General features: G+C 51.9%; 4 protein-coding genes across 4 annotated transcripts; 1 reads left to right on the top strand and 3 right to left on the bottom strand.

The window, feature by feature from the left end:
• Window positions 1–2,316: 2,316 nt before the first annotated feature.
• Window positions 2,317–12,317, bottom strand: prp8 (U4/U6-U5 snRNP complex subunit PRP8; the record flags this gene model as incomplete). Its single annotated transcript, XM_057153498.1, has 2 exons — window positions 2,317–4,791; window positions 4,956–12,317. 2 exons carry the CDS (start codon window positions 12,315–12,317, stop codon window positions 2,317–2,319), a joined length of 9,837 nt encoding a protein of 3,278 aa, XP_057007836.1.
• A 333-nt stretch (window positions 12,318–12,650) lies between these two features.
• On the top strand, window positions 12,651–13,936 carry N7473_007557 (60S ribosomal protein eL34). Its single transcript, XM_057153497.1, has 4 exons — window positions 12,651–12,751; window positions 12,819–12,832; window positions 12,973–13,096; window positions 13,324–13,936. Exons 1-4 carry the CDS (start codon window positions 12,728–12,730, stop codon window positions 13,513–13,515), a joined length of 354 nt encoding a protein of 117 aa, XP_057007835.1. The 5' UTR covers window positions 12,651–12,727; the 3' UTR covers window positions 13,516–13,936.
• Window positions 13,937–19,340: 5,404 nt separating this feature from the next.
• On the bottom strand, window positions 19,341–20,888 carry N7473_007556 (uncharacterized protein; the record flags this gene model as incomplete). Its single annotated transcript, XM_057153496.1, has 2 exons — window positions 19,341–19,991; window positions 20,049–20,888. 2 exons carry the CDS (start codon window positions 20,886–20,888, stop codon window positions 19,341–19,343), a joined length of 1,491 nt encoding a protein of 496 aa, XP_057007834.1.
• Window positions 20,889–22,427: 1,539 nt separating this feature from the next.
• N7473_007555 (splicing factor cactin) lies at window positions 22,428–24,384 on the bottom strand (the record flags this gene model as incomplete). The annotated part of the gene is made up of 5 exons (XM_057153495.1): window positions 22,428–22,445; window positions 22,525–22,557; window positions 22,631–23,260; window positions 23,318–23,794; window positions 23,869–24,384. 5 exons carry the CDS (start codon window positions 24,382–24,384, stop codon window positions 22,428–22,430), a joined length of 1,674 nt encoding a protein of 557 aa, XP_057007833.1.
• Between the last annotated feature and the right edge of the window lie 107 nt (window positions 24,385–24,491).

The raw sequence follows: 24,491 nt of genomic DNA, 5'->3' as shown, positions 1-24,491 counted from the left end.
CAGGATCAAGGAGGACATGGTCAACCGGATTACCAACAACCCGACAAGAGCCGAAGGGCGAGGGAACGCCCGTCAGATTGACTTCGGGGGGCAAGCGGACCGTCCCCGACAGGGGTTCCATTCGCCGGGTGATAGACCCCTGCTAGTTCTCCGTGTTGAGGAGGGCGTAGCATGTGTGGGATTTGACAGGGCTCGGCCAATAGCTACTGCCTGGGATTAGCCAAAGAAGCAAGCTGGTGGAACTATACGCCCTTGAGCGGGCCTGTCCAGGAGCGCCAAGGGGATGCGAGCCTGCGAGGGTCAATCACAGCAGCCCCATAGAAAGCCGAAGAGGATGCGACAGGGGGTGAAACAATGAATCTGGCAGCCCCGTCAATTCTCTTGGTCAGTCTGGTCTTTGTCTTGCTTTCTTTTCGGGTGTGTGTTCTTTTGACAACAGTGTTGGTCAGCAGCGGGGCAGAACACTTGAAGAGCCCCTATCCGAAACACCCAACGATAACCATCGTCAAGGCGAGTCGGGAACAATGGACTCATGAGTCATGACCATGCTTGATTGGCAAGGACCGTCGAAAGTAACTATCAAATCGCATTTTTCACCTGAAATAGGTGAGCGGAGCCCCCCACAGGCAGAGGGAAGATCCGGGATGTGACCGATGTGCTCTGAAGGTGCGAATGGAGTAAGTATGCGGCCCATATCTTGGCCCTTGTCTCGTTTCTTTCGTAGTATTGGCCATGTTGGAGGGTTGCCTTTCCCATGCGCCTTCATAGGCCATTGGAGCAGACCCCTGCTCAATAGTCTCGGTGGCCTCGCGTAGCATGGGGGTGACAATGCGTTGACGTGCTGGGGATTTGCTTCGTGCATGAGAGGAACGCCCTCTTGGGTCTGCCGGGATATCACCCTTTTGTGATTGTCAACGCCAGCTCACGCATGAGAGCCAGGGTTAGGCAACCGGCCGAGGATGCTGGTGGCGTAAAACCCGATGACCCGCTTTCTTTGTGGCCTTAAGCGCGCAATCACCTCATAGTATGATCGTCGGAGATCATGGAACCCTCATTTGAGGTGTTGGCGTTGAGTGGTGGTGCGAAGGATGAAGAGACACGAACCGCGCTGTCGGGTAGTTGCCCTGTGATCAAAATTCTGCATTTCAATGTCAACCGTCTTTTGACCAGCCTCATACCCACCTCTCGTATAAGTCTTCCGTCAATCAGCGAATTTTTATTATCAAAATAGAAGATGACTAACCTGGCACATAATAAGTTATGGACTGTGGGCTTCTCTTGCCGAAGTGGGTTGGACTGGATGCAAGAGGAAAATGTAACCGGGACACTGTGCTTGGACACCTTGCTATCAAGCTCATGTTTGCGTGGATCCATTTTTGCAAGTCTTTTTTGGATTCTATACCTTCTTGGGCCAATGAGCTTGTTGCAAGCCATATCCTTAAATGGCCGTCTACGCCTAGTCTACCCGCGTGCACAGCCTGGTACATTAGTAGTAGTTCAAGAGTCTGACCTGAGAAACTTCGACTCTTCTCTTTTGAAAGGTCCCTCTAAATGTATTCTAACTTGTCTTTCGTGATGGCACATAGATCGTCTCCTGGTCTATCTTGAACTCGTGGCTGGTGACATGGTGTTGAGGTTTGGTCAAGGTTTCGACTCGTGGAGTGTGACCAGGTTGATTAACGTGAGAGGCCATAGTCTCTCGGACCTCCTATATCAAGCTAGCTAAGACAAGGGCTACTTATGTGCAGGGCGTGCGGAAGAATTTCGTGAGGCTTAGTGCCCATTAGGAAGACTGTCGAGTGACCAACTATCTCTAGTAGAAGGCTTATCCATGGAAATGATCCGCCCTAGCTTGAGATCATGAGTAGCACTACGTGTCTCTAGGGTTAATCTTCAATAGTGAAGGCTATGAACGTTAAATCCCAATGGAGAGTGACAATACTTGGGTGGAATGGGCAGACATTTGCCTCTTCCGAGCCTATGACCCTACGGGCGATGAGGCCGGAACACCTTTTCAATTTCAACGGGACCTACATTTAGGTGTCTTTAAATGGAGCCTATCAGGTTTCATATACTTCCATTACCTTTGAATCGCCGTTAAGAACATGTGAATTTGAATACAAGGGGCATTCATTGCTTGTTGAGTTAAAACTTCGCTTGAAATACATAAATTATGATAGTCATCATACACAAAACAGGTTGGCAAGATACATAAATAATACAAAGAGAGAGACGCCCGGAAACTTGAATGTGAAGCATGGCTTTTTAAAACGCCCACCTAGACCCGTGAAAACCATGATGGATGAGAGGCATCCCTTACTCAAAGTTGTCCGTCCGATCAACCCAGATATCCTCCAACTCAGCAAAGTTCTGGAAGTGTAGAGGGCGGTGCTGGTCATCGTAGAAGCGGAGCGGAGTATCGATCTTGACGTAGATAGGTCGCTTCTCGACACTGCCGAACGAACTTCCCATGAAGCTGTAGTTCCACAGGTTGTCTTCGGGAACCAGGAAGTAACCACGGATACGGTCACTCAGCAACAGCTGGCACTTTTCACCCATGCTGGTTGAGAAGCCTTGCGGCTGGTCCGAGCTCATGTCCTTGTTCTCAGCACCCCACTTGTAGCCATCAGGAGTCAGACCCCAGGCGGAAAGCGAGACGGAGCCAGGAGTGAAGGACACGGTCATGGTCACAGTCTTCTTATCCCACGAAGGGTGGGAGTTCATCAGACGAGCGTGCTGCGTTACATCTGCCGCCGACATGTAGGGTGGCTCGTTGCCCGAGACAGTGTGAATGACACCCAGCGGCTCCAGACCGTTCAGGTAGTCATGCTGAGGCAACTGGTTCGGCAGTTGAACATCCCGGGTGTTTCCAACTTGAGGGACCATGACAATCGTGCGGACCTCCTTGACCTGATCGTTGTCAGGGGGTGAGCTACCGTAGATGTAGCCGGTAACCTGGACACGAAGATCAGCGATGGTGATGAACCGCTTGAGAATGTTCTTCGGCATGATGTAGGTGTAGCCATCATCACGGATGTCGTCCGAAGAGACATAGATGTTGTTGGACCTGGTCCGCAAGTTCGAAGTCGCGATGGCACGAGTACGCCATTCGGTCTTTGAGGCAAAGGACTGCTGTTCGTACTGCGAGGTTGTCGTGACGATGATGTCCTCGCCGCGCACGTTCTGAGTCTTGGTTGTGACCGCAGTCAATTGCTTGGCCTCTTCCTGCTGCTTCTCGATCTCGGCTGCCTGCTGACGCTGCAGCGAAGGAGCACTGATCTCCATACCCAGGATAATATCCCGAACTTCAGAGCTAGTCAAACTCTGCACGTTGACATTGTTCTTCTTGCCATAGTCATTCAGGATAAGATCACGAAGCTGGACTTCGACCTTGATCCAGTCCTCGTCGGAGAGTGAGGGCCAGATGTGGTGTTCTTGAGTGATAACACTCTTGTCGGGTCGAAGGATGATCTTGGCCTTGTCGATGTTGACATGAAGGGCACGAAGGATCAAGATCAAACGGGAGAAAGCAGTGTACGGAGAAATGGACTTGAGCCATTCATCGTAGAGGTTGAACAGAACCATCTGAGGCTCAGTGGCCCGAAGAATCATATCAGCAAGCTTCTCGACCTTCATGGCGGCCTGGAAAGGTAGCTGAAGCTCCGAGGCACGGATAGAGATGTTGGGAAAGTCGAGTAGGTGAACCTCGAGAGGATCAAGTAGACCCTTACGTGTAACGATGAGCTGCTTCGGTTGCTCTTCCACAGGGAGAGATCGGATGAGAGCGGCAACTTCTTCGGCTGTCTTCCACTTGGCAAGCTGACCCAGACGCTTCTGACCAGCCCAGACACTAGTGTGGATGATCTTCAAGAACAGTTGTCCAGTGCGGGGGTTGAAAATGAAGATAGCACCGTTGATGGGCTTGGTGGTCAAGTTACCCTCAAAGGTCTTGTGAATGGTGACACGGTAGACATTGGTGTCATCAATGAATAGCTGAATCTGGGGACTGAAAAGCTCGGAGTAGTTCTGGGAGTTGAGGAACTCCTGGTTGCTCTCCGAGGCGTACAATTGGAGACCCTTGCGAATACGCTCACGAAGAACGTACAAGGCAGGGTTGGCCTTCATGATCTTGGCCATGGCCTGCTGAATCAGGGTCTTCAGACCGGGGAAGTACTGACCGTAAGCAGAGTAAAGGTTGTAGGCAAGGTCAATACCGATCATCAAACCAGTAGCCGATGGGTAGATACTCATGCTGTCGGTAGTATAGTCGAGATACTTGGCACGGACATAACGCTCGATGTCGTGAGAGTCATAATCACCGTATCTCAGCTGCACATCAACCCAGAACTTGTTCGTCGTGGTGGGCTCATAAACGTCCTTGGTATCAAAGCACAGCGAAGGTCGCGTGACGTTCCACTTGTTTGTTGCGAAGAGCAGAATATCGGCGCAGGAGCTGTTCATCTTGTAAGACTTACGAGGGTGGATTGTCTCCTTCTGGACAGCCTCAATGCCAAGCTGCTCCAACTCCTGATCAAACACCTGACACAAATCCATGACCACGGACTCGTGAATCTTCTGCCACAAATGGGCACGGAAGATCTGGATCAGAGAGATCTTGAGAGTGGGGATCTTGCCGTGCAAGAAAATACCGGTCAAGTCGAGCTGAACCTGGAAACCGACATAGACGTTGGCGCGGTTGATGGTAGGGGACCACCACAAGGTGAACCGACGGTTAGGGATCTGGTTCAAACCAGATCTCTGGGCGTTGGTGAGTTTCTTGAATTTCATGCTCTGGAAGGTAGAAGATGTTAGCTTATGTAATCTCAGTGGTCATGTGACATGTCTAGAAAGAGGCATCAAAGAAGCTTCAAAAGGAAGACTCAAAGAAGCTTCACTAGGACGACACAAAAACAGGGGGAAAGGAAGAATAAAAGGAAAAGACGGGGCATACTGACCTCTTCAAATCCGGAATTATGCAGAACAAGGTAGTCGTGACGCAGATACAGTTGGTCTTTATCCACGCGGAACCCAGCCCATTGTGTTTCATGGGGCTCCAAGCTGATGTCCTTGATCATGAAGCTATGCATTTGCGGAATGTACCGCTCGCAGCCCCTTTTGCGCGCGAGGAGACAAGGCACTTCCGCGACATTACCGAAAATCTGCGCAACAAGCTGCGGCGTGCGCTTGGTGCGCTGGGGGTTCCACTGTTCTATCTGCTTGGTCCATACGCTAAGGCCAAGCGACCGCGCAAGTGCTACCACATCCCAGAAAAGCCTCTTGTGCCACTTTTCACTTTGCGCGAAGCCCAGCATATTTTCTGGGTAGACATACCAGCCATCGCTATCTATAAGACCTGCGAGCACCGCAAGACGAACAGCGCGCGAGTTCTTCAGATAAGATTGCGGGATATGCTTGGTGTCAACTTCTGGACCCGTGGCGTGGCTTGGCGCGACAACCCCCAAGCTGCGCAGTGCCTTCATCAAGCTGTTCGATGATGCCCCACCAGCTTGCGTGACTACCTCGCGGAGCAGTGTGTGCTGCTCGTCGGGCGAAAGATCGCCGTACGCGCTCTGACCAGTTTGGAGGCGGTGGTTGCGCCGGCGAGCTTTGAGGTCGCCGATATCCGCGATCTCCGCATGCGCAAACTCCGCATCCTCACTTTGTTCGTCCTCGCTATCTGTGAGAAGCAGATCAAAATCTAGCTTCTCTTCTTCTTCCTCGTCCTTCACCATGCTTTCACCGCGCAGCCGCTGCTCGGACTGCTCGGCAAGCTCGATGATCTCGGAGTCAGAAGCCAGCTGAGAGACAGCCTCGGTCCAATCTGCGTCAGCCGCGGTGGGGAACTCGAAGTCCCAAGCTTCATCCTCGTCAACTTCGCCGCGCTGATCAGTTGTAGATTCAGGGATTTCGAACAGATCGGCATCAGTGGCGAAGACCTCGCGCGACAGCGAGCTTGGTGCGCGCGACAATGAGCTTGGCGCTATCGACGCAGAACGAGCAGAGAGCGCCGAAACGGAGCGGGACAAGGGCTTCTTCGAGGACTCAGGCAGCAAGCTTGATGCACCGGGTGCAGCATGAGCGAGTTGCGTTGCGGGCAATGCGCTTGGGGCGCAAGTTGGAAGGCGGAATGCGGAGAGTAGCGAGCCAAGCGCGGGAGGCAGCGAACCAAGCGCACCAGAAGCATTGTGCGCGGGCTGCGCTGAGGGAGGCGCGTCGGCGTCATCAAGCGTCTCAGGCCAGGCTGGCGGAGTCTCCGGTATCTCAGAGAGAACTTGGCGCTTGTGGCGCGGGGTAGACTCGACGCTCGAAGGTAGCCCACGCTTCTCGTGCGCGGGAGGTGGCGAGGGGCTTGCGTGATGCAGAGCTTCTTCCATGCGTTGCTTGCGGATGGTCTGGCGAGCTTGGCGGACTGGCGGGCGGATTGTTTCGTCCTTCAGCGCAACTGGGAGCGAAACGTCCTGCGACACACCGCTGCGGCCCTTGTGCCGTGCGACTGTTGCGTAGGACAGCCCACCGTGGTGCACAAGGTAGAGATCCAGCTCCGCGGCGTGCTGTACGAGGAATTCGCGGACAGCTTGCTCGTGGTTGCTGTAGATGACGGTGTTTCGGCGGTTTCCATCGCCAAGCCAGAGACCGAGGAAGTAAGGGTGCACCGGGACTTCCTGCTCGGGATACTCAAACCCGGGTGAGCGGAAGACACGGTACCATCCACGCTCCTCGGGAGAAAGCGCGGCGAACTCTTCGGCCGTCATCTCGACAGTATCGTACCGCTCCGCAGCGTTGACCTCGGGAAGCTCAGTGACAAACTCTGCGTTTTGCGCGCCAAGCTGCGAGTCTTGCGCGCCAAGCTCATGCTCATCGCTCGGCATGGAACCAAAGGTGTACTGTCGTCCGTATTTCTTGTAGTTACGCGAGCAATACACGCGAATCCGCGGAGCCGCACCACCCTTGTTCCACAACAAGAAGATATTCGGCAGGTTTGCATCTACACGAATCTCTCCACCCTTTCCGTCGCGCTCCGCGAGCTTGGCGCGGAATCGCTCGCCGAGGTTAGCAAGCGTCACGTCGCATCGGGCGCGAAGCTCGCGCGATTTGGCAACCGCTGCAGCGAAGGCTTCGTCTCTAGTGGCGAAAAAGACAGGCGGATGCGCTTCGTGACCTTTGATGTTGGTGCGCTGCGCATTACCCCACGCAAAGGTGAAAAAGGGCTTCTTGCCGGGCTTCACCTTGGGGGCACCCGGCTCAGAGGGTCCGATGACCTGGAAGCATTCTTCGTGAGTGTTCAGGCCAACGGTACCATTAAGCACGTTGCGGATGGCAGCTGCGCCAACCGCACTCCGCTCAGCGCGGAGCGCCCACGCGATCGCGCTTTTCAGAGCTGCGAGAAGATTGTCGCGCGGCTTGACCAGGTTGTTGGGACGATCGGCTGCCGCGGGGCTGGAGCTTGGAACGGGCAGTTCCCTAAACTGCTCGCTGAATCGGTCGGCATGCGCGTGAATTGAGGGGCCAGCGTAGACATTCCGTGCGCGCTTCTCGCGGTGCAGCACCAGAATGTGGTTTGGTGTGACGACAAGGTCTTCCTTCGAGGCGCCAAGCTTGATGCGATACAAACGCTCCTCGCCACTCACGATATTGAACGCAGTGCGAGGCTGGCCGTCCGGACCCAGAAGCTGGTCACCCTCCTTAACATCCTCAACGTTGACCTCCGAGCCATCGTAGCGTAGCAAACGTGTACCCTTTGCAAGACAAGCTCTCTCCCAGAATAGGCCCTCCCAGGACGGGAATGCCGTCGCCTTGAAGAGTGTGTGCTCAAGAATAGTTTCCACACCACCCAGGGCTTGGATAACATCGGTTCTGTAGGCGTTCAGGTTCCAGAGTTTACCGTCATGTCGCTGACTGGTCCACCAGAAAGGATTGCTCTTCATCAACTGGTACTGCTTGAACTCAGCACGGAGACGGAAACCCTTGTCGAAGCTGAGGGTGCTGCGGTCCTTCTGGAACAGAGTGTTGATGCGAGGAAGACCACGGTCCCAGCTGTCCTCGAGATCCTCAAGAGTCAAACGGCGGTTCTGCTGCTGAGCCTCCATGCGCTTCTGCGAGTACTCCATCCACACACGCTGGGAGTCGATGAACTCAGCCTCCCAGGGAATGATGTATCGGAAGATGTTGGGGATCAAGGTTTCCTCGTCATGTGACATACCCGCGCGGAAGTGAGTAATGCCAGTGTCGGTCTGCTTGGACCAGCGCTTGTCGCTGGTGGGGATGAGGATGTGGGAACCAGAGATCATACCCAGACCTCCCAGCTCCTTGGGCGTGTAGAAGACAGCAGGAGGGAAACGGGAAGGCATCTTGGAGTTCAGACCGATCTTGACACGAGTCTGGATCTTGGTCTCACATTTCACGATGGTGTCGAGAAGGTTGACGGTCGACACGGCAGCCTCACGGTAGTAAGTGAAGAGAGCAATGAGTGCTGTGTTCCACTTGTTGGCAATCTTGGTGAAGGTTGTCGATCCGGAGGACATGAGAATTTGACGAATACGGTTGTTAAACTTCTGGACGTCCTCCTCAGTGACCTGGAGGAATGCATGGGCAGTTCGCTCCTTGGTGGAGCTGTCAACCAGAGACCAAACACTGTCCTTGACCGAAAACTCTTCATTCTGGTTGCGAATCTTGGGAAGAATACGAACTTCAAATCCGCTCATAGAGAAGAGCAAGTTGGGGTTGTCCTTGCTGTATACACTGGCAAAGGTATCATCCCAGTCAATGGTGGTGATGGACCGAGGAAGACGGTTCTTCATGTCCCAGAAGACAGCACGGCCGAGGTTGACATCGTGACGCATCAGGCGCATACGACAATCACGAGGCCAGCATTTCTTGTTCTTGTATCCAATGACGTTCTCAAAGTTGGGATCGGGGTTTTCAGTCAAGAATCGCTGAATCAGATCGCGCGACTCATCCGCCTGGAAACGGAAGAAGACCCAGATCTTGTCGACGTAACGAGTGTAGAGACGAATGGGGTGGCGAGTCTCAGTAGCCTTGTCACGGAATTGCAAGAAGTCATTGGGGCTCTGGGGAGGTCCAGCCATCTCACTGGCTCGCTGCAGGCCGAGAAGCAACAGATCGATCATCAGACCATAGTACTGGAACACGAAGCCAGAGAACTGCAGACCACGGATCAGACCGTAGCTGTTGGTGTGGTTCATGTCCTTGTAGCTGAGCTGAACGTTGTTCTTCGAGGTAATGTAGTCCGCCAAGTTGTGGTCCATGATGAGACGGAGCATGCGGTTCAACAGAGTGAGATCAATCTTTTCGTAGACCTTGGAAAGCTCGGTCTCGATCATGACGTTAGTCTCACCATCAGCGGTCTCCCAGACATTCGACAAATTGTTGATACCCTGGGTCCACTTGTAGGTCAAGAGCGGAGGCACCTCAGAGTCGGAGGGCTTGATCCATGCAGGGAAGAGGTGGCGCTGCTCAGCCTGGTACCACAGGTATTGGTCCAGGTAGGCATCGGTGATCTTCTCGATAGGCTCAATGTCGTAGACAGGGTTGATGTTGTTATAGTTGTCGTTCATGTCAATGCCAACCTCCTTAAAAGCACGTTGGGTCAGGAGGAAGCGCTTGATTCTGGCAAGGGTAGTACCAGGGGAGTCATAGGCCTGCTCGATCAAGGCAAGCTCCTCACGTTGGCTCTGGTTGAGACGGCCCTTCACAGAGTAAGACTCGCGAAGGCGCTCCAGGGCCAGGATGAGAATCTTGGTGTCATGCTTATATGAGACACTGGGGAAAGGAATGGGCGAAAACTTGCGAGACTCAAGCCAGTGGACCATCGTGGTGTAGATAGCCACAGCTTCCTCGGACGACACATAGGGACCGTCCTTCAGATAGTTGTGCTGGCGCTCTTGTTCGGACTTGAGCCAGAGTCGAGTGAGACGACCCAGGTTCTTCTTTGCTACGGTCTTATCGACGGTAGCACCACGGCGAATTCGCTCACGGTTGTAGTGCGCGACAGAAATCCACCAGTCAGCCTTGCTCTTCACGTATCGAAGAATGATGTTCTCGATGGGCGCGGGCAGGCCAGGAACCTTCCAAGGAATGTTACTCTTCCAGCATCTCCAAGCTTCGGACAGATGTTGCAGCACGACATTAACCTTGTTCTGCTTGATACCCTCGGGCATCATATCCATAAGATCCGCCATGACGGAGGCACGCAGTTCCAGATCGAAGTGGGACTCCACACGCTGCTTAGTAACAGTCTTGGCCACACCCTTGCTGTGACGACCCTCGAACTGACGAGAGAGCAGGTTTCCAAGCCATCTCTCGAGCAGAGGGATGATACCACGCATGAAAAACAGCCAAACGCGCCAGGCGGGAGCCCAGAAACCGCAACCAGGACCCTTGCCGACAGGACCAGAGTTGAAGCGGTAGTAAATCAAGTGCTTCAAATCCTTGCAAGAACGAATCTGATGCATCAACTTGTACTTGTACCGATACATACCGGTGAGCTGACCGACGTGGTTGAAAGCATACAGGATACCATCAGCCAGCTGGAAGGCATCAATGTTGCCGAGGCGGTATTGGACCTGGGCATCGACGATCAACTTGGTCAAGCGGAGAATTTCACGCATCAGATGGAAAGCATTTCCAAAGCGAGACTTCTTTCGCTCCTTGGTAGTCAAAGTCTTAACTGGCTTCAAGTTGAAATTGTAGTCAAGGTGCAGGTAGGTCAAGTTCTTCCGGTGAATCAACAAGTTCAGCATGTTGAAACCTTGGCGGCAGACTTGCAAACCGGCCTCAACCCAGTCAATAGTGGTCTGCTGGAAGAACTTCGTCGTCTTCAAGGTCTTCAGCAAGTTCTGCTTGCTCTGAGCCTTCGGCTTGCTCTTGTGCAGCTCATTAAGCACGTAGGTCTTGAGCAGCTTCTGGTACGAGACGCGAACCTTGACAGGTTGACCCTGAGGGCAGTGCTCCAGATACCACTGTTTGACCAGCGGCACATCCTGAGCACGAACCATCTTTCCGGACCGCTTATCGAAGGGATGAGGGGCCCACCACAGAGCAATCGCAGACGAAGTATCAGGTGTGTACAGCTCCTCATCGTCAAAGAACGGCTCGACCTCTCTAGGAAGTTCGAATTCATCTTCGTCGTTGCCAGGACCAAAGATCTCATCCTCGTGACTAACGGTAATGTTCTTCGGAGCGACGGAGCGGGAGGAAATAGGATTAATGACAGGGTCGAAATAGAACGCGGGAAGATTGTGATCCTCGGTGCGAACGTAGACCACCTGGGGGTGAGAGTACCAGGCAACCTTGACGCTGCGGGGAAGGGTATTATACAAGAAAGGGAAGGTCACGCGATATTCGGTTCGGATCGGGGCACGGAAAATAATGCGGTCGATTGCGTTGAATTCGCTGAAATCCTCGTCGTTAGGGTCAATGTCCTTGTACAAGGGCTCGAAGCGGGGACCACCGGGGATGGCAACGTTCAGGGCCTTTGCTGTGAAGAAGCTGTTGAGATCGAACATGTGGAAGTAGTTTTCGTCCACGACATCACTGAGCAGCTGGTGGCTCAGACGATGAAGAGTAGCCATCTGCGGCAGCGACAAATTCCATGTCTTGTAACTAGGACCATTTACGTGGGGGGTATCAAGAAGGGGTCGGTGGTCGTAGAACCACTCGGAAACGGCTCCGTCTTCGTCCTCATCGAGCTCCATTTGAATGGGTTCCAAAGGCTCGACATCCTCAATGTTCTCTGACCAGGAAAGGGGAGGCTCTTCGTCATCGAATGGAGGGAAGCGCATTCGCTTGAAGTGGCGTCGATCACTTTTCTCGCGGCGCATGCACATCCACATGGTAGCCCACTGGGCATGGAAAACCGGCTCGATGACGCGCGGGGTCTCGTTCACGATGGTCAAGCAGCCGTTGACATGGTACAGGACCTTCACTTCACGAGCTGACTCCCAAGGCATCGGCATGTTCTCTAGCAGCTTCAGGACAGCATGAGGCATGAACTTCAACGCGCCGAGATAGCTGCGCTTCTCGTTGGTGAACTTCCGTTGCGAAACATCGCCAATATCCTTAACAATCTTCCGCAGATGCTCTGGCGGCATGTCCGCCTTCTGTGTCTCGACAAATCCAGCCTTTCGCTTCTCGCCGAAGCGACTGCGTTGCGTGCGCAACCACTCATGCTTCTTCTGCGCAAATTTTGCGACGTTCGGATCGGCCGGCGGCTGGTAACCAGGAGGCGGCGGTGCCATCGTCATGGATGGAGGAGCTGCGCCCCATCCTGGAGGAGGGGGAGGAGGCAAAGATGCCATGATGGTGGTTGTTGATGGGGGGAGTACACCCACCCTCCCTTAGACGTGAGTTGGGCTCAGAGTCGCGTCCAGATCACGTCAAGAATCATCGACTCGGGGCGCGATTGTTGGTGTATGGGGTAAAGGACGCTTGTCGCAAGCTCGTAGAATAGGTAAAATCAAGCAGATCGATGGAAAAGAACACCAACAACCGGTGATCCTCTGCTGGATGAAACTTGCTCCTTTCGCTCGAAGTTTGAGGTGGCGGCTGTCTGGATGGCGCTAGTCTCAATCTGGGTTAGCGTGGACTCGCCAAAAGTGCGCTAGAGCGAAACCCACACAAATCCGTCCGCTCTGGACATTTTACCGTCTACAACCCGACGAACGACAACCGCCGCTCTTGACCATAGCAGAGGTTCAAGCACGCCAAAATGCCTAACAACAGACTGCAATACGTGAGTTGCTTCGTCTGCGATGAAACGAACTCGATCGAAAATACTGACTGTGATCCCCGTCCTGCAGCGCCGCCGGAACCCGTACGTTCGATGAAAAAATTCCCTTGCCTCGCACAATGCCTTCTCTACGCTTGAATCGATATTCGCTACGATCAGGATTGACTAGTGGCATAACTGGATGGTTTTCGAACGGCATTCTGACGAATTCTCTCGCTTTACAGGTACAACACGCGGTCCAACAAGGTTCGCATCATCAAGACCCCTGGTGGTGAGCTCCGGTACCTTCACCTGAAGAAGAAGGGTACCGCTCCCAAGTGCGGTGACTGTGGCATCAAGCTCCCCGGTGTGAGTGCTTCCTGAACGAATTTTTTATCGACGTGGTGTGGTTTTGTGTGGGGTTGTGTGTGTGGAAAGCGACCGTCGAGGAACCGGGTGAAGGGCACTGAAAAAACTCTTTCCCGGATGGATTGGCGTGTGTCCGAAAGTCGACCAAACCACTACAACCTTACTCAATGCCGCATTTCGCCTCGTTCTTGCACAGAACCGTATGAATTGACCATTTTCGCCTCTAGGTCCCCGCTCTCCGCCCCCGCGAGTATGCTCAGATCTCCCGCCCCAAGAAGAACGTCAGCCGTGCCTACGGTGGTTCCCGCTGCGCCGGCTGCGTCAAGGACCGCATCGTCCGCGCTTTCCTGATTGAGGAGCAGAAGATCGTCAAGAAGGTCCTCAAGGAGTCCCAGGAGAAGGCTGCTGGCAAGCGCTAAGCAACGTCTGTTTTCGTCGGTGTTGGTCTTTTGGGGAGCGAACGTTATGGAAAAACGGGAACGGTTCTCTTAGAATCTAAAAAAGGATGAACAGGAACCGCTAGCACGCGAGTCCAGCCATATCTGGGCCGTGGCTAAGCAAATGAAACCCAACCTTATTACCTTCATGAGATTCCTACGAAATGTGTTCAACTTGATTCTGTTGTTGGTGTATTCTGGCACTGCGATTGTTTCTCAATTGTGTGTCGTTGGTTCTACGAAGGTTGTCTTCCGAGATACTGCTTATCCCGGTTTTCTCACCCATTTGACTCCTCCTTCACGCCTATAGAATGTAGATGAAGCCCTCCCGTAGAGGCATTTTGAGCAACCTACGTCTTCACCAATTCCACCCATCTCAATCGCCAACGCCAATGGCTTCTTTCCTAATTGCCCTGCTTGATCATGACATCCTCAAGGCCCGACACGATCTTACTGCAGCTCTTCCTCGATATTTGCATATGTTCCCTTGCACACCAGCCTCACAGTCCAGCGCTCATTCTAGCGGTCTACACCATCACCACGTCAATCAGACGCCAATTCCTGGTCGAGGAAGGCACAATGGTCCCTAGTAACCGTCACCATCACACCGCAACCCGTAATGTAAAATCGACACCCTTGTCTACGCAGTTGACCGAGAATCAGCCAGCGTAGTAGCAACGTCGAATTCACCCCGAGTTGCAGAGTATGTCAAAGGTACGGATGATTCCACCGGGCTGGAAAGGCGAAGCGAACAAAGGGAGTGTATATGGAACTCGGAGGTATAGGCCAGGACTGAACTGGGCCCGTCAGGCTGTCAGGGCTATGGATTGATCCAATCTATCGAGTTGGCGACCTCCACGATTCCGACGTCGGCCGTGAATTTGAATCCGGACGAGGAAGTGCAGCGAACTATACCCGGATAGTGGGCCTGAGAAAATCTTTTCCGGGATCGATCCTGGGCCCCTGGTGACCGCTTCATTGCCCTAGGCTCTATTATCCGTAGATATTCGATTCTTCAAGGGTTCAGCCGACCTACTATAGTAGCACCGGATGTAGGTACAATGTCCAAGGGATGCCTGACGTGGTTGTGCAGCTGTCATATTGTCGATGTCATAGAAGCGACCATTCCAACGGGCTGTTCCTTGGGAAGTGACTTTGACGGTGAAGGAATAACTTGATAATCAATGACTCCGTTTAAGCCAGGCAAGGTTTTCTCCTCGTGGGGATGAAGAGGGGTCCTGGAATTCCTCCCCATCTCCAGATCTCCGAGCTACGGTATCCGCCACCTATGTGTGGCACTCGTGTCCTGACTCAAGAGATCGGGATCTGATCTGGCATGAGTTGGTGCCACTTCCGATAGTCCATTCCCAATCTTGATGCATCTCGTGGTACTTTGTACTTTTGGAAAGAACTTGCCTATCTAAGGCCATCCAGCCTAACGTGTCCTCGACTATATATCGGGAGCGGACTGGGAAAGTGCACTACGACGCCACAACTTTATCGTGGACCTATTGATTCTCCATGAACTCCCGACCCTTCGCTGTGCAGCACCACTCACAGGCCTGATAGCCTGAGCTTCTTTAGGGTAGCTTGGTGATCCGAGTCCCCCAAGGGCTAGTCTAGGTAAGAGTTCACCCGGGTTATAGTACTGAACTACGTACCTTTGCCATGCGAGCCTGCTAAGGCTGCAGATACCAGTCAGTAGAGTTTGAGGGGGCTTGCAGCATAGAAAAGAAAAAGAAACAGACGATAACAAAAGGTCCAAAACAAAGGCAGGAAGGCGACCAGCTTTTCAGAAGAGGAGATTCTGGCTGTCACGAGATTATGTAACTATCAAAGTCTAACTTTTCACTTTAAGGTTATATGGCCGGCCGGAAGTATCAAGCACGAGATCCAAACTCAAAGTTGTTTTGAAGAAGGCGCACAGAGATGGACCCTACAGCAGATACAGTACACACAGAGAGAAAGATCATTGTCTACGTAAGACATAAATCAGTAGAAGCAGGACTTCAGTGCGTGTCACCTAGTGTGGCCTACTATATTGTATCTCCGTCGTAGTCAAGAAAGATCCTTGCTCTAGGCCACCAATGGACAGTGATCCCTTCACTTCCATCCCCCGCAGCTAATGCAAGTGCACATGTCCTCGACGTGGCAGCCGATGAACCTTCGTATTTCTCTCCCAATCCCCTGAACCCTTTAACGACTGGCCAATAAATCGATTAAAAATGACTGCCGACCCAGATCGGCAATGGCTTCCCGCTCTATGATTTGCTCTCCATACTCCGTTACAGCTGTCATTTTAACACCAGCATAGTTTAAATTATGCAAAATCTTCAGATGAACCATACCGAGGAGCGGTCAGTCGGTTCTAACTACTTAGTTATTCCTAGGTCTCGGAGCTGCGGCACATCGTTCCAGTGACCTGGCTGGGGCTCCACAATGGAATTTTAGCATCTGTCGGCCGGCTGAAACAGTGCCAGTGTCATTATTGTCCTCCTGACTTCCATGTTCCATCCCGCAAGCGTCCAACAGACGAGGCTCGTGCTACACTATGAGCTGATCGAGAACCAAAAGGAAGTAAATTTGCCCTACTATACTCCACAAAGGGAAAGAGGAGAGAAGGAAAGCCCCATCTCCAATTCTTTGAAAAATCTTTTCCGCACAAATGAAGCCTCAGGTGTGTCTAAAGCTCTGCGCCTTCAAAGTCTTGCATGGTGATAGGTCGCACAGTCCTTCAGCTTGAAAGTAAAATTATCCCCACTAGCCACTCAACAGCTGGATAGATATTGCGGCGAACCATTTTCATCGTTTGGCATTGAATTGGAGAACCGATGATCCTGAGGAGTTCATGCTATTTCTCGCCTCTATAAACCGGCGTAGGATCTGATAGATCACATATCGAGATGATTTTCTTAGAGTGGACTAGATCCGGCTGGGGAGGTGGATGCTATTCCGACAACTACACTGTGATCGTTTGGGCGCCAGTGGCGGGGGTTAATAACACCGACCGCTAGGCTATTGATGCTGGCTTCCACCTACATATGTACGAGAACGAGATTCCACTTACAGCTGTTTTGATCCCGGTCATGTTCTCATACTATTCCCCAGGTAAATATCATCATTGGTCCCAGACATGTCCCATTAATAAGAAACCGGCTCGAGCTTGGGCGATCCCAGATTTAAGGACAAGCTATGACACTGATCAAATCCCATTGACGATGTATTCCAAAAAAAAAAAAAAAAAAAAAAAAAAAAATAGGATCCTTAATCCCCGGGAAACGCTCACAGCCTCTAAACGCCAGATTTTGCCCCCACTCTCCGATACACTACGGATGTACATCCGTGGAGCCACCGCAAGTCTTTGGCGATCTCTCCACAGGAGCAAGTACATACAGTATGATTACGTGCTGTAGTAGAGATTCAAAGCTCTTCAAATTTACGGTTTATCAAATCCCGAGAATGATAGGATACGAAGCTGAAAACGAAGGGGAATGGATTTTTGTCCCCAGAGCAATATGAATTCTCTTTAGTACGAGATTATGATAAGAAGGACATTAAAAAGAAAATTTGGGTTGATTAACAGCGACCTGCAGGTGTCCTTGGAATTCCCTGGTTGGGTCCTTGATAGGTTACAAGCTCAATGGGACGGACACGACCCGTGACAAGTGAATAAACGGGAATGTACCAGGAAGGCCGCGCTCGGGTGCTTGAGGAACCGGAGAGGAACATGCGGCTGTCACCTGCGACGAAATAACGGAGTATACATGGTGGCACAGATAGTCTCCCGACGCACCCAACGTCTCCGGAAAATACTAGAGGTAGCACATCCCTGGGTAGGTTTATGGAGGTATTATTAGCAGATAGAAAGAGCTTCTACAATAACCGAGGGAGGAATGGAAGACAACTCTATCACCTGAGAAACCACTGTAAATGGTAATTTAGCCGGAGACCAATTCAACTTGATCCTGGGCCAATATTGTCATACAATCCCTGCTTCCATCTCCACCTCCTGTCCCTCCTAGCCCCTGTCAGCGACTCTTGATCTGCTTCACGTCATGGATGGCTTGACACTACCGTTCATGAACATCTCGTATTCCAATCTAGGTCTACAATAGGTAACGCCATCCCATCCAGTCGCCATTGCCACCGCCAATCTGATCACACGAGCCATTCGTGACGCTAAACGGTAGGACGATGAGCTCGAACCTGCGTCATTATCGACGGTGGGAGTTATAGATCGTCATGACAGATCCAAAGTACTTTTGGCTGCGATCGCCATACTTTTCCATATGATCCGGTCAATCTCTGCTCCACTATCATACTGCACGCTGCGTCAAGCAACCGAGTATGGAATAGCATTCCTTATCGAGGACATCATAGTCTGCTTCAAACATGCCCCAAGTATAGATCTAGTCCATCCACTAGATCTATAGAGATCTCAACCCCGATGAGCTAAGGATATTAAGCGGGGAAAAGAGCTAAGAAAAGCAAGAGTCAGATGTCTGCAATCTGGCAGTATCGCACTAATCAAGTGAAATAGGTTAGTAAATCCGGACGGTGCCAAGACCCTGTCCGCGTCACCCGAAGGAAGGGAAGCTGCAGGCTTGTCAATAAGACTGAGCTTAAGAACGAGAAAGAAAGGAGGAGGTGTATCGGCGGTGGTTCCTCATTGGGGGGAAAGACTAAAAGATGGTGGGGGTTGGCAGGCCCCCCAACGCTACGGTCAGTAGCTAACGGATTTGCACTTACCTGTAGTGGAATAATTTGGGCGAAAAGACGCTGATGGCTTCTATTTCTTATGTAGGCTGCTAGCAAGGCTTGAATGCAGGTAAAATATAGAAACTAGGAATAATATGGAATGGGCCCTAACACGCACGGGACAATGGAGCAGGGACTGTTACCGCTAGTCTGGACATGCTACGAGGAGCCTTGTCGCTTATGAAGGTCATGATAACGCGACATGGTCGGTAGTATACTGTACTCAATTTCGATATGCTTAACGGAGTGGATCCGAGACCGAGAGTTTGGGCTTTGCGGCGGGCCGCCCCGTACTTGGAAACTAAGAAAACTATCTATAGCTCGTAGCCATGCTGCCATGACAGATCTTGATACTCGGGAATCGAGGAAAGGGCACGAATAGATGGATCTCGGTTCTCCAGCCTAAATTTTCCAGTCCGCCTGGCCCGGCGAACCATCGGCCTATGGTACACTTCAACCTGCCTGCATCCAACCCAGCAAGAAAACGAAAAAAAAGCAAAGAAATCCCAATGTGGCGCAATCTTAGCCTCGTGGGCCTAGACAGCCAGCAAAAGTCCGCTCTGCAAGATGACACTGCTCCTTTTGAACACCAAAAGTCCTCCCAATGCCCCAACAATAATCCCCGACTATCAAATGCACGAGTGATGCAACAAATGCAACCAATTTCCTCTAGTTAAATTCCAGCTCCATAGGGCTAGATCGTGAAAGCCCCGCCCAAAGAGAACAAGATCAAAAAAAAAATCCCAAGAAAAATCAAAGAAAATATTTCACAAAATAAGAAGGGTAGAACAGATCATTAAAGGGGGAAAAACCATTATGCAGTCAGCGACAGCCCACCCACTTCTCCGCCACCAACTCGAACTATGGCCATCAACCCACACCAACCTCCCACTTCTGTTTTTCGGTCCTGCGAGGTTGCGTTCTATCCCCGCCTTTCAGAATAAGAACAAGCTCCGATGGGTGACTTGCTTTTCAAGCTGCTGATGATCAAATGTACTTTCGGGGAGGACCTGTCATCAGTCCATCATGATTGGACCCCTGAGTCTGAGTTATACCAACCCAGGGCCCGACGAATGCAGCACTGCCGGGCCTCCTTCCGCTGTATCACAGAACACCATGTTGTTGGGTGGAGGGGTTGTGGTGCCAATAACGCTGCTGAGGTCGAAACGTCGCCAGTGGTAGGTCATCTCAGGCAGGTCATTCGGTAGGCCATTTGGTACTTGACCATTGGGTAGGTCATTGGATGCACCATTTGATAGCCCATTCGGCATGTTTAATTCCGCGTATTGCGGCAGTCCAACAGATGGCGTAGGCATGGATGGGTTGTTGTAGTTTTGGAAGTGCTGGATATCGGTGGGAGGCTGAGGTTGAGGGAGATGTTGAGGCTGAGATCGGGCCTGGAGGGGAGGAGATCTGTTCTGTCGGACATTTCGTTGATGTAACATCAATCGAGGGTAAGGGTAAGAGGACTCCTTCTGGTCTTCGATAGCGTGGCGCATAACACCAGGAATCTTCTTTCCACCCCGAGACCCTGGTCGCTGACGACGAGGGTCGGGATCTGAGCTTAGAGCCTTCTTGGCGCTCATTTTGCGATACCGGGTTGTGGATTGAACACCACCGTTTTGAATAGCTTCCTTGGTTAGGCGCCAGTAATTTGCTGGCTTCTTGCCTGGGGTCTCGACCTTGATGGCTTCGAATCCCTGTGTAGTATTAGCTTGGTTGCCGGGCAATGGTGGAGAAGTGGAGGGCACACATACTGCGTTCATTGAAAGGTTGTGTCGAATGCTATTCTGCCATCCCTTCGATTCCTCGTTGCCGCCCTTGTTCGTGTTCTTCTCGAACCACTGGTAAATGCCTTGAAGAGGCAACATCTTCTCCTCGGTGGACATGAGAGCTTCCCAGATAAGACGGGAGTATGGCGGTCCACCATTCTGATCTTGATCACTGGAGTCTCCGAGGCTAATACGCGGCGAGCTGGTATCAACCTCGGGCACAGTAAGAGCAGGACTCATGCTGCCACTGTCACGAGAGTGACTTGGGGATTGACTTGAGGAGATCGAGATAGGTGGTGAAGCAGGTGTTGCGCGCATTGAACGGCTGGATTGTTCAGGAGTGTCGGGGCATGAAAGGGAATTGTCAATGTGTCGCTGACTTAAAAGAGAGGTAGTGGTAGGTGCGGTTTGCCAATTCGTGGAATTATCATGTTCACTGCGTCTCGGCGCGTGGGAGTTGTTTAGTGGGTGCATGTTGGCGTGGGGGGAAGAATAGAAGGACGCGAGATAAGAAGTGTCAGACACCGTAACGCCAGTGAGAGAAGAAGTACCAAAATCATATTGCTGAGGCGTGGCGCCCCACGGGGTACTAAATCCTGTCTGATGAAGTGAGATCAAAGCTTCGGGTGCCAGGTTGGATCTGAATGCCGACCAGTTCTCGACTGAGGGGCCGGGGTGGTAAGGGTGGGGGTTGTTGTCACTGGGAACCATCTGGTAAAGTCCCGTTTGTACCGAGACACGAGGTTGTTGGTGCTCGTGCTCTCGCTGGTCAGTTGGCATCTGAGCCAGAGGATGGTGGTATGGGTATGTGAAGGAGTGGTCCATGGTGTCGAGGGAAGGATGGGAAGGGACCCTGAGACTGGGTAAGATAAGGTGCTGAGAGGGGTATGTTCAGACTTGAGAAGGAGGCAGAATGAGGCAAGCGTGAGAAGCTTGAAACATGCACTTTGATGGAAAGAGAAACCGGGTTTGAGATTTGGGGGGTTGGTGGGTTGGGACTTCACGAGTTCGATCTCAAGTGGAGAATGATAGAGGAAGTGCCAGCATACAAGTAACCAGGGTGACTTTCATGTCCCATCGCCAGACACGACAAGTAAATTGGAGCTGTAGAATTATTTTTTGGCCAGCACATTTGGCACATGCCTCTTTTCGATGCACATAGCCAGATTGTCATGCAGAGCAAACAAGAGACCGTTGAAGCCAAGGACTAGGGAATTTTTTTCTCTGTAGATTTTTTAGGAGGATTTAAGAAGTACCAAGGCAGTAATAGGAAAGAGGGACCAGTGATTGAAGAGGGCAGAGAAGAAAAAAAAAAAGAAGTGGGAACGAGAGAAAGAAAGAGGACAATAGTAGAATGCTACAGATAGCTAGCCTCAATCTACTGCATACTGCAGTCTTTTGCATTACGAGAATATCTTCTTCCACATGCCCCCAGCTGTGGAACAGCAATTCCATAGTACAGACGTTGGCCAATGATCTCATAGACGGTCAAGGCGGGTCAACCAAGTGCTACAGCAGGCGTACAGGTAGGCCTTGAATGGGTAGTAGATAGGCTTGAGGGACATCAAATGGGCTTAAGGGGCCGACGGCGTCGAGCAGAGAAGAGGGGGGGGGGGATGGTCTGCTGGTGGCGGGCACTTGCAGAAGCTATCGCCATTCATCGGCCCCAGTCTTGAGGCCCGGGCGCGGGTTTTCTGGAAGTTGAGACCGAGACCAGAGGCTCGTTCTGGAAAAGGCCTGTTCAAGAAATTGAAGTGAAAAAAAAACCAAGATAGCAGCACAAAAGCACCCTTTTCGCTGGAATTGCTGTCTTGTCCAGGAATGCGGGTGTTTCTGGTTGGCCTGCTTCTAGCCACCCGGATGTCATGAATTGACATGCACGCTGCAGGCCAGTAAGGTGTCACCAGAACAGTTTTCAACGTCCGCCGTTCCGCAAAGCAGAAACAGTGCTGATCCTCGTCACTAGGGGGCACACATGAGGGACGGAGAGGCGAAGTACTGGTTGTGAGCGGGGGGTTGCTGGGTACTCCCCTTTCCCTCCTCGGGGGAGAACATCAAAGAGATTTTCAAGGTTGCAGAAACAACGGGAGCTTCGGAAGGTCAATAGGTGGTCGCATTAAGCATTTGATATAGGGATCCACATGTGGACAGTGCGGAGAGATCGCAAGCTTATGGAATGTTTGAAGGGAAAAAGGAGGAAGGAAATTGTTTCCAGCCCAATCAGTCGTTGGGGAGCTGGATTCATAGGGAGTCAGCGCTCTGGAAAATACGCCCCGAATCTTCATCTTGCATACACCACAACAACCCAGTATCCACTTGCCCTCTTCCCGATATAATGACCATGTGGCCATGACTGTTCCCGTGTTACTTCCGGTAATAGATCTAAGACAATGTTAGTGATATTCTTGCGGATGGAAATTCTTCAAGCCTCCGAGATGTCTTAGGAATCGAAGCCACTTACCCTCTTGAACTGGAAATGGAGTTGAAGAATGCCCTGTATGACAAAGAGAAAAAGAGGTCAGAAATGACACTTTCGAGCCTGGAGTATTGGGAGACAGAACACTCACCTTGTCAAATGTACTCTTGAACCCTCGTTCGCGCTTCGCACTATAGTCCCATTCCTTATCGACAATGCGAAAGGCGATATCTTCATAAGGGGCTCCAGCCACAAATCGGATCAAGCAAGTGTCCTCTTCTCCAGCCTCTGCAAAGGATTGCCCTCGCTTCCGACCATCCTCACGCTCAATGCGGTACGTGGGGGCCTTGGTTTTATCAATGAGGTCGGGGTAGAATATGTTGAACTTGTAACCCTGCACAACCTTCGGGGGCGGGTTGTCATGGTCGTAATGGGTCTGATTGTACTTGTTCCACTCGTAGCCCATTTGAACGCGGTTGAAGTACCGTGGCTTTCGGGGACGGTGCTTACCAGCCCATTGGGACTGTGAGGCAGTAGTCACAGCCTCTTCGCTCGTAAAGATCTCTTCGTTCTCACTGATGCCCTTGGCCAATTCCCTTTCGTACAGGGCCTTGGTAGCCTGTGAGAAATCATCATTAGGGATCGCAGAGAAGCGACCAGGCGCCCCTGACGTAGCCGTGCTGGTAGACACTGTGCTAGTAGCGACAGCAGTTGACCTTTCGGCACCTCGTTGTCGGAGGGGGACGTATCCCATGCGAAGGATCTTTTGACGTTCTCGAGCCTATATACTGGGTTAGTCCTAGGATTTCCGTCAGATCTGCCATGGGATGAAACTCACCACTTGACGAAGAAATGCGGTCTCGTCCATAATCTCCAGTCCCTTGTCTTCCTGACGCACATGCAACAATGGATCGGGATCCAAGCCCTTGAGTTCGGCGGAATCCACAGATGCTTGGAGCTGGTCGCCTCCAGTCACAACTGGCGCGAGAGGAGCAAGCTTCTCACGAATAGAGTCCGCCTCCGCCTTCTGTTGTTTTCTTAGATCGCGAACACGTTCGCCGATCACATCTTGATATAGATTTCTCAGTCTTGCCCGAGCCTTCCACACCGTCAAGCTGCGTAGAAGCTCTTCCCAGTAGTCTGTATCGATAGGTTCGTTGGAATTCAATTTTCTCTTGACTTGAACCTCTAGCGTCTGAAGTTGTTCGTAAGTCTTCGGGCTGAGCAGTCGGTTGATATCGGCGGCCACGGAGCTAAGAGCTCGCCCTTGAGGTGCGGTGGTTTTCTGGCGATCACGGCAGATAATCTTCATGGTCTTACGAATGGAATCCCTGTCAGTAATGTGCAATATTTAGATTTCCAAATTTCCATGCAATGGGAAGCTCGTACCTGCCAAAAGTCCCGATTCTGTGGGTTGGACTCCAGCTTCAGGAAGGTTTCAATATCATGCTCCAAATCCTCCAACTGTGACTGCGACAGTCCCTCAAAAATACCATCGGGGTCCACCACATCGAGCTCGGAATCCGCAATCTCGTCGTCCAAAGGGTCTCGTGTCGGGTCGATGACACGCAGTGTGACCGTCAGCCAGTCGATGGGCTTTGCACGTCCCTCCTTGACTCGAATCTCTGCCTTTTTCTTGGCCTGCTTGAGAACAAAGATATCCTCCTGCGCAACCCACTCACGCGCTTGCTCGTCCTCTTGAAGCTGGTTGAGGCGAACTTGATCGCGCATATCCCTGGATGGACCTGCGCCGCGAGAGTTTCCATTATCCCATTTCCGATTTGAATCTTGTCGGTCGCGATAGTCTCGTTCATTGCGGGGGCGATTCTGGGGTTGACGCCAGGACGACGGGGATCGCGATCGGCTGCGCCGTGGACCTGAGAGGTCCGGAATCCGTGAGGACATTCTATCTTTGCTCAGATAGCGATCTTTTTAAAGAGAGAGGACCCCACGGTAGGCAGTATTGGCGTGTGGAATACGGCGGTGGTTGGGTTGATGTCGCGTGGAGGAAA

The sequence above is a fragment of the Penicillium subrubescens genome (assembly GCF_028828155.1).
Source record: "Penicillium subrubescens strain IBT 31985 chromosome Unknown utg000005l_segment0_segment0, whole genome shotgun sequence".
NCBI lineage: Eukaryota > Fungi > Ascomycota > Eurotiomycetes > Eurotiales > Aspergillaceae > Penicillium > Penicillium subrubescens.
This window is presented reverse-complemented; position numbering and strand designations above follow the sequence as displayed.